A 13,776-nucleotide genomic window follows, 5' to 3' on the forward strand; every position below is an offset into this window, starting at 1 on the left:
ATAAGCCGTTTTCAATGTAATAACCTATCGAAGTACATAACACGATTGTGCTTGCATTAGAGGGTGCGGGCTTTGAGCTGCCCAGAGGCAAGCACAGAAGAAACGGGCGAGGCTTTCGTGAAGGGAGGGGAATTGTCACGTAACCAATGACGTCAGGTGAGCCAGGAGATTCGTCATTTAAACCCAGGCGGGAAAGTAGAAGTTTACATTGAAAGTGTACGTCCAGTTGTTTCAGGTTGTGGGGTAAAAAAAAAAGTTTTAACATGGTGAGGACGAAGGCAGACAGTGTCCCCGGAACTTACAGGAAAGGTAATGTTCTACAATCGAAACTTCAAGTTATGTTACACTTATTTTGATTCATAACATGCTAGCTAGCTAACGTTAGTTAAGTGGTTATTCATTGTACGAAACTGGAATCGCTAGCTACTGTAGCCAGTGAGTTTTGCTAAGATAATTGCAACCCCTGCATTCCATTATTTTGGAACAACTGTAACTGCTAATATTGGATTTTAACTAGCTGATTAGCTAGCTAACTAGATGATAAGTAAGATTTGTCTCCCGCCATTTCAATAGAATTGTGAACACAGATGGCGCTCATGCTAACCCAGGCGCGTTCGTACTCGCATCATGGTTTTTGTGCCGGATTTGATTGTTACCTTAACGTTATTAAACGTGTTGTTTACAACGAAAGACTGGATTTAAAAAAAATGGAAATAAAATGTCTTATTGGAGTATTTTCGTTAGCTAACTAACTACTTGTTATTCATTATCCTCAATCTGGCGCCAATTTCACCGCCCAAACTAAACAATCCAGTCACACACGTGTCGGTGAAGATTACTTTGCTACTATACACTGTAACTCTGCATTTCAATACACGGCTTTTGCTTAATAAAATGGCTTGCTAACTAACACACTTATCCATTTTCAGCTGTGGCGGCATCTGCACCCAGGAAGTCATTGGGTGCCTCGAGCTCTGCAAATGCATCAAGCGGCTCTCAAGCAGGCACGCCTGGTGAGTCATGATTTCATTCAGGCTTAAAGTTAAATTGTCTAGTTAATAGCCCATATTTCCATGTAAGCTAGATACCTACATAACAATTTTTGGTAGATGGCTAACAACTATTGCCTCCAGATGCATTTCTTTCTCAATGTGTCCAAGTGGTGAGTAGTCATGGCAGATATTCTCTAAATTGTGAATTGTAATGCTGGCATTGTTTTGCAGCGAAGAGTAAATTTGCTGGCGGGAATCCTGTGTGTCCTCGGCCCACCCCAACTTGGCAAAAAGGCATTGGGGATTTCTTTGGTGGGCCCTGCAGGGAGCCTGAGAAAGAGAACCAGCTCCCCCAGTCAGATGATGAAGAGGCTGGAGGAAGTGGAGTGTCCAAGGCATCCAAGAAGTACATTTGAATTCTATTATGCTTAGTTTTAGAGCCAGTCCAAAAGCAGCCCTAAAATGCCTACCTTTTTAGCGCTTGCAGATCTGGAGGAAGTGGAGTATATTCTCAAACATTTTCATTAGAATCTGTTCCAAAAACCTTGCCAAGTTACTAATATTAAGAACTCATTCTGATACTTTAATATATTGCATTGGTCTGTTCTCCATAGATAACTTGGCAATGTTTTTGCAACAGAATCAATGGGAAATGTGTGCATTCGTGCTATTTTTGTTTCTGTAAAAATGTAATTTAAGTTTGAAGGCTCATCTGGCTGTTTATGATTCTTTGTAAGTGTGTATGTATGTTGGGTGATGTACCCTGAAAATGTGAAACCTGGCACATCATAACTTTAACTGCTGCAGAGCCTGTTCAAATGTGATTATGGGCCAAACATTGCTGTCCCATCTAATGTCAACCACTCACCTTTCAGATCCAGACCACTGCCTGCTGAAGATGAGGATGCGGATGAATGAGCTTTGCCAGTCATGTCCCAATTAAAAAGCCATTGCTTCTAGTACTTGAATGGGCTGGCAGATTTTATGTGTATATAATTGATGAATCCATGGTTTTTGTACAGAAGTTTAATAAACCTTTTTTTTTTTTTGTATGCCTGATTCCATAACTGTTTGTTTTGTTAAGCTCTTCCTGTTTACAATACCTGGTCTATTTTCTCAATCTAAATTGCACTTCTTAGGTTTTCTGTGCTAACAAAGTTTTTTTTTGTTATTGAAATTCCTTGATGGTAGAATTAGCAAATGTATCAGTGGATTCCATGCATGTCCAACAGCTATGGAAATCATGCCCGTACTAATTTATTAGCCAATATTTTTCTGGTCATATGGGTAACCTCTACATACCAGTAGATGGCGCTAGATCATTAAGAATGATATCAAAATGTTGGGGACAGGATTAATGCATACTTGTACATCAATGAAATGGGACACATTGTCACCCACCTTAAAAGATTCAGTCACTTTCTTTTGTTAAATGTAATGAGGATGACTGCCTCTGAGCAATGCTTGATGTTGTTAGTGCTAAAATTTTCCTTAGATTAACTTGTCCCTACAATTTATGTTTAAATGCTTGACCTTTTGTAAAGTAAGGAGAACCTCCAGTGCTACATGTTTGGTCAATACCATGAGCATTTCAACCAGTATCAGCAGGAAAGGTTGGTGGAACCAATTAATCATTGAGAAGTGCCAAGTGTGACAGACAAATGTCATATGCCAAGGTCACTGGTAGTACAGTGCCCCTGGAGCAAATTAGTGGTAAGTGCCTTGCTCAAGGGCACATTGACAGTTTTTTATTTAAAAAAAACTTTTTTACACCTTGTCAGCTCGTGTATTCAAATGCTGGCCCATGCTCTAACCGCAAGGCTACCAGCCACCCATAAAGCACATTGACCTGTAATATCCATGATGACAATGTGCTATCAGGATACACTTGGAACTGATTTTCTCGCAGGATGTTGGATCAACACTTCGGGACCATTTTTACAGAGACTGAAGAGGAAGCGAGACACTCCATTTTCCCCCCCTTTTTAATGAACGTAAGTATACAAGACCCAACTGCTATTGCATTGGTGTCTATGGGAGACACCCTGTTAGACCGGAACTCACCGCTTTTTTCAATGGTAAACAGCCGGAGTGAGCTATCTTCGTTTATGCACCATCTTTGATTTTTATATCAGTGGAGGCGAACAGAAGAGGGCTCTGGGATGCTAACTGAAAACACCAATTGACGTCGCTCCCTCGTTTCTGGTGTAATCGCTACACGGAAAATAAATGACTAAATGCATCCAAGACCACATTGAAAGTAAGTAACATTTCCACAAGCTAACATTGGCTAACAACTAACACTAGCTTATCTGCGTTTTCTGAACGCCGCCTAGGCTAGGTTTAGCTAGTAGCAGCTAGCTAGCTAGCAACTTGCTGGCCTGAATTGAAGACGTTGCCTGGACAATTACCTTTAGCCAGCTACTGTAGTTAGCTAACGAACCACCTACCAAGGCTAGAGCGCATTGGACCACAAGGAAATGCATTCACTGTTTTTTGTTTGTGTGTGGTGTAGACAGTACTATACATGGTATGTAATGGGATTGTGAGTGGTTGACTGTTAGTGTTTGTCTGTCAAATGCGAGTTTCCGTCATTAGTTAACTACTGTAGTTAGCTAACGTTAACTGGTGATATAGCTAGGAGGATAATGGTTAAAATTGCTAGGTTATCTAATTAAGGACACTGGGACGCTCGTTTTTCACAAGTGGTTATCTATGTCCAGTAATCTGGCACATTACACTAACCCATGTCAGAACCAAGCCAGCCAAGTGTCTGAGTTTGTTTTGTATTTATTATGGCTACTCTTCCTGGGATACAGCAAAATTAAGGCAGTTATACAATTATAAAAACATTACAATACATTCACTACAGATTTCACGAAACATTAAGCGTGTGACGTCAGGCCCCTACTCTACTAGTTTAATTGAGGTGTCAATCAAAAATGCATCTGTTGACCAATGGGTCAACAATCAATTGTTAATTGTGTAGGTAATCCTCTAAAACAGTGGTTCCCAAACTTTTTATAGTCCCGTATCCCTTCATTCAACCTCCAGCTGCGTACCCCCTCTAGCGCCAAGGTCAGCACACTCTCAAATGTTGTTTTTTGCCATCATTGTAAGCCTGCCACACACACTATATAATACATTTATTAAACATAAGAATGAGTGTTTTTGTCACAACCCGGCTCGTGGGAAGTGACAAAAATCACTTATAGGACCAGGGCACAAATAATAATAACAATCAATTATTTTGCTCTTTATTTAGCCATCTTTCATATCAAACTTTATTTGTTAATCGAAAATTGTGAATAACTCCCCACAGGTTAATGAGAAGGGTGTACTTGAAAGGATGCACGTAACTCTGCAATGTTGGGTTGTATTGGAGAGAGTCTGTCTTAAATCATTTTCCGCACACAGTCTGTGCCTGTATTTAGTTTTCATGCTAGTGAGGGCCAAGAAGCCACTCTCACATAGGTTCATGGCTGCAAAGGGCATCAGTGTATTAACAGTGTGATTTTCCAAGGCAGGATACTATGAGCGCAGCCCAATCCATAAATCTGTCAGTGGCTTCTGATTTAAATTACATTTTCACAAAACCGCTTGTTGCAATTTCATTGAGGCTCTCTTGTTCAGATATTGGTAGTGGACTGGGGGCAGGGCATGAAAGGGATAACGAATCCAGTTGTTTATGTCATCCATTTCAGGAAAGTACCTGCGTAATTGCGCACCCAGCTCACTCAGGTGCTTCGCTATATCACATTTGACATTGTCCGTAAGCGTGAGTTAATTGCACACCAAAAATCATACAATGATAGAAAGACCTGTGTTTTGTCCTTGTTAATGCAGACAGAGAAGAGGTCTAACTTCTTAATCATAGCCTCACCCAAATGTTTGGCCCCGTTGGAAAATATAAATGTACTGTTTGAAAATGTGAAGATTTTTTAAATCTATTTTATTTTTTTAAATGTGAATCACATTTTTATTTTGCGTACCCCCAGAGGCATTGCGGGTACGCGTACCCCAGTTTGGGAATACCTGCTCTAAGAAAAACTTAGATTTGATCATTGGTTATTTGTCACGTGCGCCGAATACAACAGGTGTAGACCTTACAGTGAAATGCTTACTTACAGGCTCTAACCAATAGTGAAAAAAATGTATTAGGTGAACAATAGGTAGGAAAAGAAATAAAACAACAGTAAAAAGACAGGCTAAATACAGTAGCGAGGCTATAGAAGTTGCGAGGCTATATAAAGACACCGGTTAGTCAGGCTGATTGAGGTAGTATGTACATGTAGATATGGTTAAAGTGACTATGCATATATGATGAACAGAGAGTAGCAGTAGTGCAAAAGAGGGGTTGGTGGGTGGGACACAATGCAGATAGCCCGGTTAGCCAATGTGCGGGAACACTGGTTGATCGGCCCAATTGAGGTAGTATGTACATGAATGTATAGTTAAAGTGACTATGCATATATGATAAACAGAGAATAGCAGCAGTGTAAAAAAGAGGGGTTGGGGGGCACACAATGCAAATAGTCCGGGTAGCCATTTGATTACCTTTTCAGGAGTCTTATGGCTTGGGGAAAAACTGTTGAGAAGCCTTTTTGTCCTAGACTTGGTACTGCTTGCCATGCGGTAGTAGAGAGAACAGTCTATGACTGGGGTGGCTGGGGTCTTTGACAATTTTTAGGGCCTTCCTCTGACACAACCTGGTGTAGAGGTCTTGGATGGCAGGCAGCTTAGCCCCAGTGATGTACTGGGCCGTTCGCACTACCCTCTTTAGTGCCTTGTGGTCAGAGGCCGAGCAATTGCCGTACCAGGCAGTGATGCAACCAGTCAGGATGCTCTCGATGTTGCAGCTGTAGAACCTTTTGAGGATCTCAGGACCCATGCCAAATCTTTTTAGTTTCCTGAGGGGGAATAGGCTTTGTCGTGCCCTCTTCACGACTGTCTTTTGTGTTTGGACCATTCTAGTTTGTTGTTAATGTGGACACCAAGGAACTTGAAGCTCTCAACCTGCTCCACTACAGCCCTGTCGATGAGAATGGGGGCGTGCTCGGTCCTCCTTTTCCTGTATTCCACAATAATCTCCTTAGTCTTGGTTACGTTGAGGGATAGGTTGTTATTCTGGCACCACCCGGCCAGGTCTCTGACCTCCTCCCTATAGGCTGTCTCGTCGTTGTCGGTGATCAGGCCTACCACTGTTGTGTTGTCTGCAAACTTAATGATGGTGTTGGAGGCGTGCCTGGCCATGCAGTCGTGGGTGAACAGGAAGTACAGGAGGGGACTGAGCACGCACCCCTGGGGGGCTCCAGTGTTGAGGATCAGCGTGGCAGATGTGTTGCTACCTACCCTCACCACCTGGGGCGGCCCGTCAGGAAGTCCAGGATCCAGTTGCAGAGGGAGGTGTTTAGTCCCAGGATCCTTAGCTTAGTGATGAGCTTTGAGGGTACTATGGTGTTGAACGCTGAGCTGTAGTCAATGAATAGCATTCTTACATAAGTGTTCCTTTTGTCCAGGTGGGAAAGGGCAGTGTGGAGTGCAATAGAGATTGCTTCATCTGTGGATCTGTTTGGGCGGTATGCAAATTGGAGTGGGTCTAGGGATTTCTTGTAAGCTTCCGGGTTAGAGTCCCACTCCTTGAAAGTGGCAGCTCTACCCTTTAGCTCAGTGTGGATGTTGTCTGTGATCCATGGCTTCTGGTTGGGGTATGTACATACAGTCACTGTGGGGACGACGTCCTCAATGCACTTATTGATGAAGCCAGTGACTGGTGTGGTGTACTCCTCAATGCCATCGGAAGAATCCCGGAACATGTTCCAGTCTGTGATAGCAAACAGTCCTGTAGTTAAGCATTTGCTTCATCTGACCACTTTTTCTATAGACCGAGTCACTGGTGCTTCCTGCTTTAATTTTTGCTTGTTAGCAGGAATCAGGAGGATAGAGTAGTGGTCGGATTTATCAAATGGAGGGCGAGGGAGAGCTTTCTACGCGTCTCTGTTTGTGATCTAGAATTATTTTCCCTCTGGTTGCACATTTAACATGTTTATGGAAATTTGGTAGAACTGATTTAAGTTTCCCTGCATTAAAGTCTCCGGCCACTGTGAGCGCCGCCTCTGGGTGAGTGGTTTCCTGTTTTCTTATTTCCTTATACAGCTGACTGAGTGCAGTCTTAGTGCCAGCATCTGTCTGTGGTGGTAAATAAACAGCCACGAAAAGAATAGCTGAACTCTCTAGGCAAGTAGTGTGGCCTGCAATTTATCACAATATACTCTACTTCAGGCGAGCAAAATCTAGAGACTTCCTTAGATTTCGTGCACCAGCTGTTGTTTACAAATATGCACAGACCGCCCCCCTTCGTCTTACTGGAGTGTGCTGTTCTATCTTGCCGGTGCAGCGTATATCCCGCTAGCTGAATATCCATGTCGTCATTCAGCCACACTTCCATGAAACATAAGATATTACAGTTTTTGGTGTCCCGTTGGTAGTATATTCGTGATCATATCGTGTATTGTCCAATGATTGCACATTGTCGAGTAGTCGTCCAAACCTAATTTCTCTCATCGTGTCAACTATGCTCAATTCTGTGCCAGAATTAAGGCTACTGGTTACCCGACATGCTCACTTTCCAGTTGAACTCGTAATCTTATCAAATCTGCAGGACGTAAAACAATATTGACCCAGGTAAGATGGATATCATTTGAGTCGTGTGTGTGTGTGTGTGTGTGTGTGTGTGTGTGTGTGATTTTGACCCTCCCTTTGTTCAGGGACACATTATTCCATTTCTATTAGTCGCATGTCTGTGGAACTTGTTCAGTTTATGTCTCAGTTGTTGAATCTTGTTATGTTCATACAAATATTTACACATGTTAAGTTTGAAAATAAATTCTGTTAACAGTGAGGACGTTTCTTTTTTTGCTGAGTTTATGTGTGTGTGTTATAATAAACTGGGTGGGCCGAGCCCTCAATGCTGATTGGCTGACAGCCGTGGTATATCAGACCGTATACCATGGGTATGACAACTTTTTTTTTTACTGCTCTAATTACGTTGGTAACCAGTTTCTAATAGCAATAAGGCACCTTGGGGGTTTGTGATATATGGCCAATATATACCACGGCTAAGGGCTGTGTCCAGGCACTCTGCGTTGTTGTGCTAAGAACAGCCGTTAGCTATGGTATATTGGCATTAGACCACACCTCCTCTGGCCTTATTGCTTAAGTATACCTTTTTGTATTAATTAGAAATTCATGTTTTTTTTAAAGATTCCTCACAAACAAGCATATCTCTGTGAATATCAATGGAATACTGAGCGTATAACAAGCTTTTTATTTTGAAAGCCTGGCTGACAATGTCACGAAAACGATACCTGCGCTGCCATGGGGCAGAAGTCAGTCTATGAATTTTTTTGATGGCAGCTTGCTAGCAAGGATGACAAGAAACTGCCATGTGGGGAATTTATATATGGCTCAATCAGCTTGTTTCATCATGGTATTGATACCATGTCTTGTTGTTTTGACTGATTTCATGTCAAGGCTAATATGTCAAAAATTTGCTAGCTGGCTAACCAACAACTGTAACGATGTAGTTGAGATGAATGGTAATTGTGCACATTTATTTACATTTTCAATCAACATTGGGGACAATATATACATGTTGTCAACAACCTACGCCAACGTCAGCTGTTTTACCCATGGTTGCACGTGTCGTTTTTGTTGCTAAACAATCAACCCAAAAGATGTATTATGTAAATAAGTGCTACACTTTGGATATTAGGTTAAAGACCCCACTGAATGATTCAGAACATGAGTAATCATATTTGTATTGGTAAAATGGATTTCTTTTCGTTACATAACGCGCTTTGGAGAAGTATTTTTTTTTTTTCACCCACTGGGTGGACACCCTACTGAGTTGAGTTTTTCAGCCAGCTAGATTTGTCTTTCCAACTGCTAGCTAATCCTGCCCTTTCTAAAGTAGCTAGTGTAGCTAGTTTTACCTATGGTAGCCAACCAACCACGGCCGGTTTCCCGATTTACCGATGGAATTTGTGGTTTCCACTAGTTACCACAGCCAAAAAGTCAATGGCTTTTGTGTTCTTACTTTAAGTTTATGCATAATGTTAGCAGTGTTTAGGGTTAATCACATTTTAAAAACAGAATTTGATGAAAAAAGGGTTTATGACTTTGACTGTGGTAACTAGTGACAATCAACTTATGCCCTGTTTTATATCGTGATGTATTTCATTGCGTCTAATGCGAACTTCATGCAATCTTGTTAGGATAGGGTTTCATAACACAAGATGGAGAGCGAAATGTTTCATTCAAGACAGGAGAAACATCTTGTTTCAGTTGATAATAAAACATGTTTTTCAGTGGTATGTATTCATTGATTCCAAGGGAAGCCAGGCGTCCTCAAATTTAGCAATAAAAAAAAAGAACATTGTTTTCGTCTCTTTCATCGTTTTTGTTACATTCCGCCTCATGCAAATTTCTCACCAAAGAAGGCATCCATGCGAGCGAAACAGCGCCCCTCTGTTTTTAATTGGCAAAATTAGCAAATTTAGGAATGACATGCCAGCAACTTATGCTGAGACTACACATCTAAGTATAACTGATCAAATTTATAAAAGACAAGCATTGTAATTTTGGCTTCCGTAAAGTGAGTGTGGAAGAGGTGAAACAATTGTCAACCATGACAAGCCACCGTGGTCTGACAACTTGGATGGAAAATTACTGAGGATAATAGCGAACGATATTGCCACTCCTATTTGCCATGTCTTCAATCTAAGCCTACAATTGCAATTTTTAATTTAGGCCCCCATGTTCTTTGAGCAATTATTTTGGGACATAAGAATGTAAAAACACTAGGAAATCAGCTCCATCCTCAGAAATACAGTGTAGACATTGTTAATGTTGTAAAGGACTGTTGTAAATGACTATTGTAGCTGGAAACGGCAGGTCCAATAGGTTCGCCACTGAGTAAACATGTCTATAATGGATATTAATGTTTTAAGAAAGGAACGTGTGTGTGTGTGTGTGTGTGTGTGTGTGTGTGTGTGTGTACACACACATTTGGCCTGGCGAATCGGTTTTATGCGCTTATTTAATGGAAGCTGATACGTTTAAAAAAAGTAATGTATTACTCTGCTGGTCTCGGGAAGAAATTACAAGTCTTCACTGTCCGAGACCGAGTCAAGACCGAGTACAAATGTATTCGACACGACACTTAAAACGTGGTCTCAAGACTGGTCTCGAGTACTACCACATTGTTAACTTAAATAAGCAACTTCATAAATGTGTCAACAACATAGGAATCACAGCAATTGGGTGTTACCCATTTACCCCTCTAGTGCAGGGATCATCACCTAGGTTCAGCCACGGGCCTATCTTTTTGTTGACAGGATGGAGGAGAATACTGTAGATGCGTCTCACAAGTCCTCAACTGGCAGCTTCATTAAATAGTACCCGCAAAACACCAGTCTCAACGTCAACAGTGAAGAGGTGACTCCGGGATGCTGGCTCTCTAGGCAGAGTTGCAAAGAAAAGGCCATATCTCAGACTGGCCAATAAAAAGAAAAGATTGGCACAATAACACAATCTTAAGCTTTTCTTTTTATTGGCAGTTGAGGACTTGAGGTGTCTGTTTCTCAAACTAGACACTCTAATGTACTTGTCCTCTTGTTCAGTTGTACACCAGGGCCACCAGCTTTCTATTCTGGTTAGAGCCAGTTTGCACTGTTCTGTGAAGGGAGTAGTACACAGTGTTGTACGAGATCTTCAGTTTCTTCGCAATTTCTCGCATGTAATAGCCTTCATTTCTCAGAACAAGAATAGACTGACGAGTTTCAGAAGAAAGTTCTTTGTTTCTGGCCATTTTGAGCCTGTAATCGAATCCACAAATGCTGCTGATCCAGATAATCAACTAGTGTAAAGAAGGCCAGTTTTATTGCTTCTTTAATCAGACAACAGTTTTCAGCTGTGCTAAGATTATTGCGAAAGTGTTTTCTAATGATCAATTAGCCTTTTAAAATGATAAACTTGGATTAGCTAACACAACGTGCCATTGGAACCCAGGAGTGATTGTTGCTGATGATGGGCCTCTGTACCCCTATGTAGATATTCCATAAAAAATCTGCCGTTTCCAGCTACAATAGTCATTTACAACATTAACGATGTCTACACTGTATTTCTGATAAATTTGATGTTATTCTAATGGACAAAAATGTGATTTTCTTTCAAAACAAGGACATTTCTAAGTGACCCCAAACTTTTGAACGGTAGTGTAGAAGCTAACAAATGAGCAACAACATCCTCTATGATAACACCTGCTGCAGCTGCTGCAAACTAGCCTACAACAAAAGATGGCTAGCTAGACCGTGGAAAAAACTACTAATCGCTTTTGCGCAGTGACCTGTTGGCCTTTGAGAAGGCACAAGTTTCCATACGTTTTTTTGTTGTAAAAACGGACCCGCCCATTACAAGTCTAAATGTGATCGGTTGAGTCCACTGTCACTCCAACACTCTGCCCCACCTGCCTTGAATGACGGGTTGCCACGGAATACAATGCTATTTTATTGTAAACAAATTAAGACTTTCAGCACGCTTATAGGGAAGGACATTCAACATGCACAGCACTTAAACAAATGACTGATGATTGGTTTAGAGAAATTAATGATAACAAGTTTGGGAGCTGTTTTGTTTGACTTCAGTGCAGCTTTCGACATTATCGATCATTGTCTGCTGCTGGAAGAACACGTGTTATGGCTTTACACCTGCTGTGTTGTGGATAAAGAGTTACTTCTCTAACAGAATACAGAGGGTGTTCTTTAATGGAAGCCTCTCTGACATAATCCAGGTGGAATCAGGAATTCCCCAGGGCAGCTGTCTAGGCCTCGTACTTTTTATAATCGTTATTAACTAGTAAAGCCAGTTTGTCTATGAATGCAGACGACTCAACACTACACATCAGCTACTAAAGCAAGTGAAATTACCGCAACACTTAACAAAGAGCTGTTGTCAGTTTCAGAATGGGTGGTAAGAAATAAGTTGGTCTTTAAATATTTCAAAAACTAAAGGCATTGTATTTGGAACAAAACACTCACTAAAGCTGAACTAAATATTGTATTGAATAATGTGGAAATTGAGCAAGTTGAGGTGACTAAACTGCTTTGAGTAACCCTGGGTTGTAAACTGTCATGGTCAAAACATGTTGATGCAACAGTAGCTAAGATGGGGAGATGTCTGACTATAATAAAGCACTGCTCTGCCTTAACAACATGATCAACAAGGTAGGTCCTACAGGCTCTAGTTTTGTTACACTTAGACTACTGTCCAGTTGTGTGGTCAAGTGCCACAAAGGATTTAGCGAAATTACAATGGACTCAGAACAGGGCAGCACGGCTGGCCGTTAAATGTACGTGGAGAGCTAACATTGAAATGTATATTAATCTGTCATGGCTCAAAGTAGAGGAGAGAATGACTTCATCATTACTTGTTTTTGTAAGAAGTATTGACATGCTGAATGCACCTAGCTTTCTGTTTTTAAACTACTAGCACACAGCTCGGACACCCATGCAGACTTGCCACCAGAGGTCTCTTCACAATCCCCAAGTCCAGAACAGGCTATGGGAGGCACACAGTACTACATAGACCTATGGCTACATGGAACTCGGGTAACTGACGCAAGCTGTAGAATCACCTTATGGAACAGCGGGAACTGTGAGAGACACACACACACACACACACACGCAGGCACAAACACACTCATACACATGCTAACACACACGTACACATGGATTTTGTATTGTAGATAGGGCTGGGCGATATGACGATATATCATGTGATGATAAAGGTTTTATCATTTCATATTATGCTCTTTCGTTTATTTAGTTGTCGAAAATCACACACTTTACGGCAATATTTTTAGTTAATTGGACGACGCTTTGCGTTCATGTGGAAGGAAATTTGCAACAGAAACAAACAGAGTGAGCGTGGCATGGAGACATGGCGCTCGTATCTAGAAGAGGGGTACTTCGGTTGCATGGACGAGGTTTGGGTATGAAAATTCTGACACGGACCAGAAAATCTACACATGTAAAATATGCCGCAGGCCTGTCCCGACAACAAGCTCAAACACCCCTAACCTCTTTTACCACCTACGCAAGAATCATGTGAAACAGTACAGAGAGAGTCTACTGATGAGACCCAAAAAAGTACAGTTGAGTGCTGAAAACAAACACCCCCAACTCAGACGTTGCAAGAGGCTTTTGCCCGCGTCACACCATATGGCAAAGAATCACAAAGATGGAAGGAGATAACAGCTGCCGTTACAACTTACATCTGCAAAGACATGGCCCCAATTTACACGGTCGAGAAACGGGGGTTTTGTGAGTTGGTGCTAACGCTCGACCCAAGGTACCAAATGCAAATTGATATATCAAATTTATTTGTCACATACACATGGTTAGCAGGTGTTCATGCAAGTGTAGCGAAATGCTTGTGCTTCTAGTTCCGACCATGCAGTAATATCTAACAAGTAATCTACCAATTCCACAACAACTACCTTGTACACACAAGTGTAAAGGAATGAATACGAATATGTACATAAAAATATATAAATGAGTGATGGCCGAACGGCATAGGCAAGATGTAGTAGATGGTATGGAGTACAGTATATACATATGAGATGAGTATTGTAGGTTATGAAAACATTTATATAAAGTGGCATTGTTTAAAGTGGCTAGTGATACATCTAATTACAGGGTGGGAAAAAAGTATTTGATCCCCT

The 13,776-nt window shown here is 41.3% G+C and overlaps 2 protein-coding genes across 6 annotated transcripts in view; both read left to right on the forward strand.

Moving 5' to 3' along the window:
- Window positions 1–84: 84 nt before the first annotated feature.
- pclaf (PCNA clamp associated factor) lies at window positions 85–2,042 on the forward strand. The gene is made up of 4 exons (XM_029696695.1): window positions 85–309; window positions 930–1,013; window positions 1,224–1,398; window positions 1,868–2,042. Exons 1-4 carry the CDS (start codon window positions 264–266, stop codon window positions 1,908–1,910), a joined length of 348 nt encoding a protein of 115 aa, XP_029552555.1. The 5' UTR covers window positions 85–263; the 3' UTR covers window positions 1,911–2,042.
- A 999-nt stretch (window positions 2,043–3,041) lies between these two features.
- Window positions 3,042–13,776, forward strand: part of LOC115152144 (casein kinase I) — a 68,739-nt gene continuing 58,004 nt past the window's right edge. For 3 of the 5 annotated variants that reach the window (XM_029696697.1, XM_029696701.1, XM_029696699.1), the window contains exon 1: window positions 3,045–3,252. The gene's annotated coding sequence lies outside the window, so the exon portion shown is untranslated. Of the gene's footprint in view, window positions 3,253–13,776 lie in introns of all 5 variants that reach the window. The other 2 variants (XM_029696700.1, XM_029696698.1) reach the window with 2 other exon arrangements.

Source organism: Salmo trutta, chromosome 17 (assembly GCF_901001165.1).
Source record: "Salmo trutta chromosome 17, fSalTru1.1, whole genome shotgun sequence".
Taxonomy (NCBI): domain Eukaryota; kingdom Metazoa; phylum Chordata; class Actinopteri; order Salmoniformes; family Salmonidae; genus Salmo; species Salmo trutta.

Bases quoted from the DNA above. Each gene is read 5' to 3' on its own strand.
- pclaf (XM_029696695.1), top strand. From the start codon at position 264: ATGGTGAGGACGAAGGCAGACAGTGTCCCCGGAACTTACAGGAAAG. The intron at 1,014-1,223 runs GTGAGTCATGAT...ATTGTTTTGCAG, and splicing joins CTCTCAAGCAGGCACGCCTG to CGAAGAGTAAATTTGCTGGC. The intron at 1,399-1,867 runs GTACATTTGAAT...CTCACCTTTCAG, and splicing joins GTGTCCAAGGCATCCAAGAA to ATCCAGACCACTGCCTGCTG.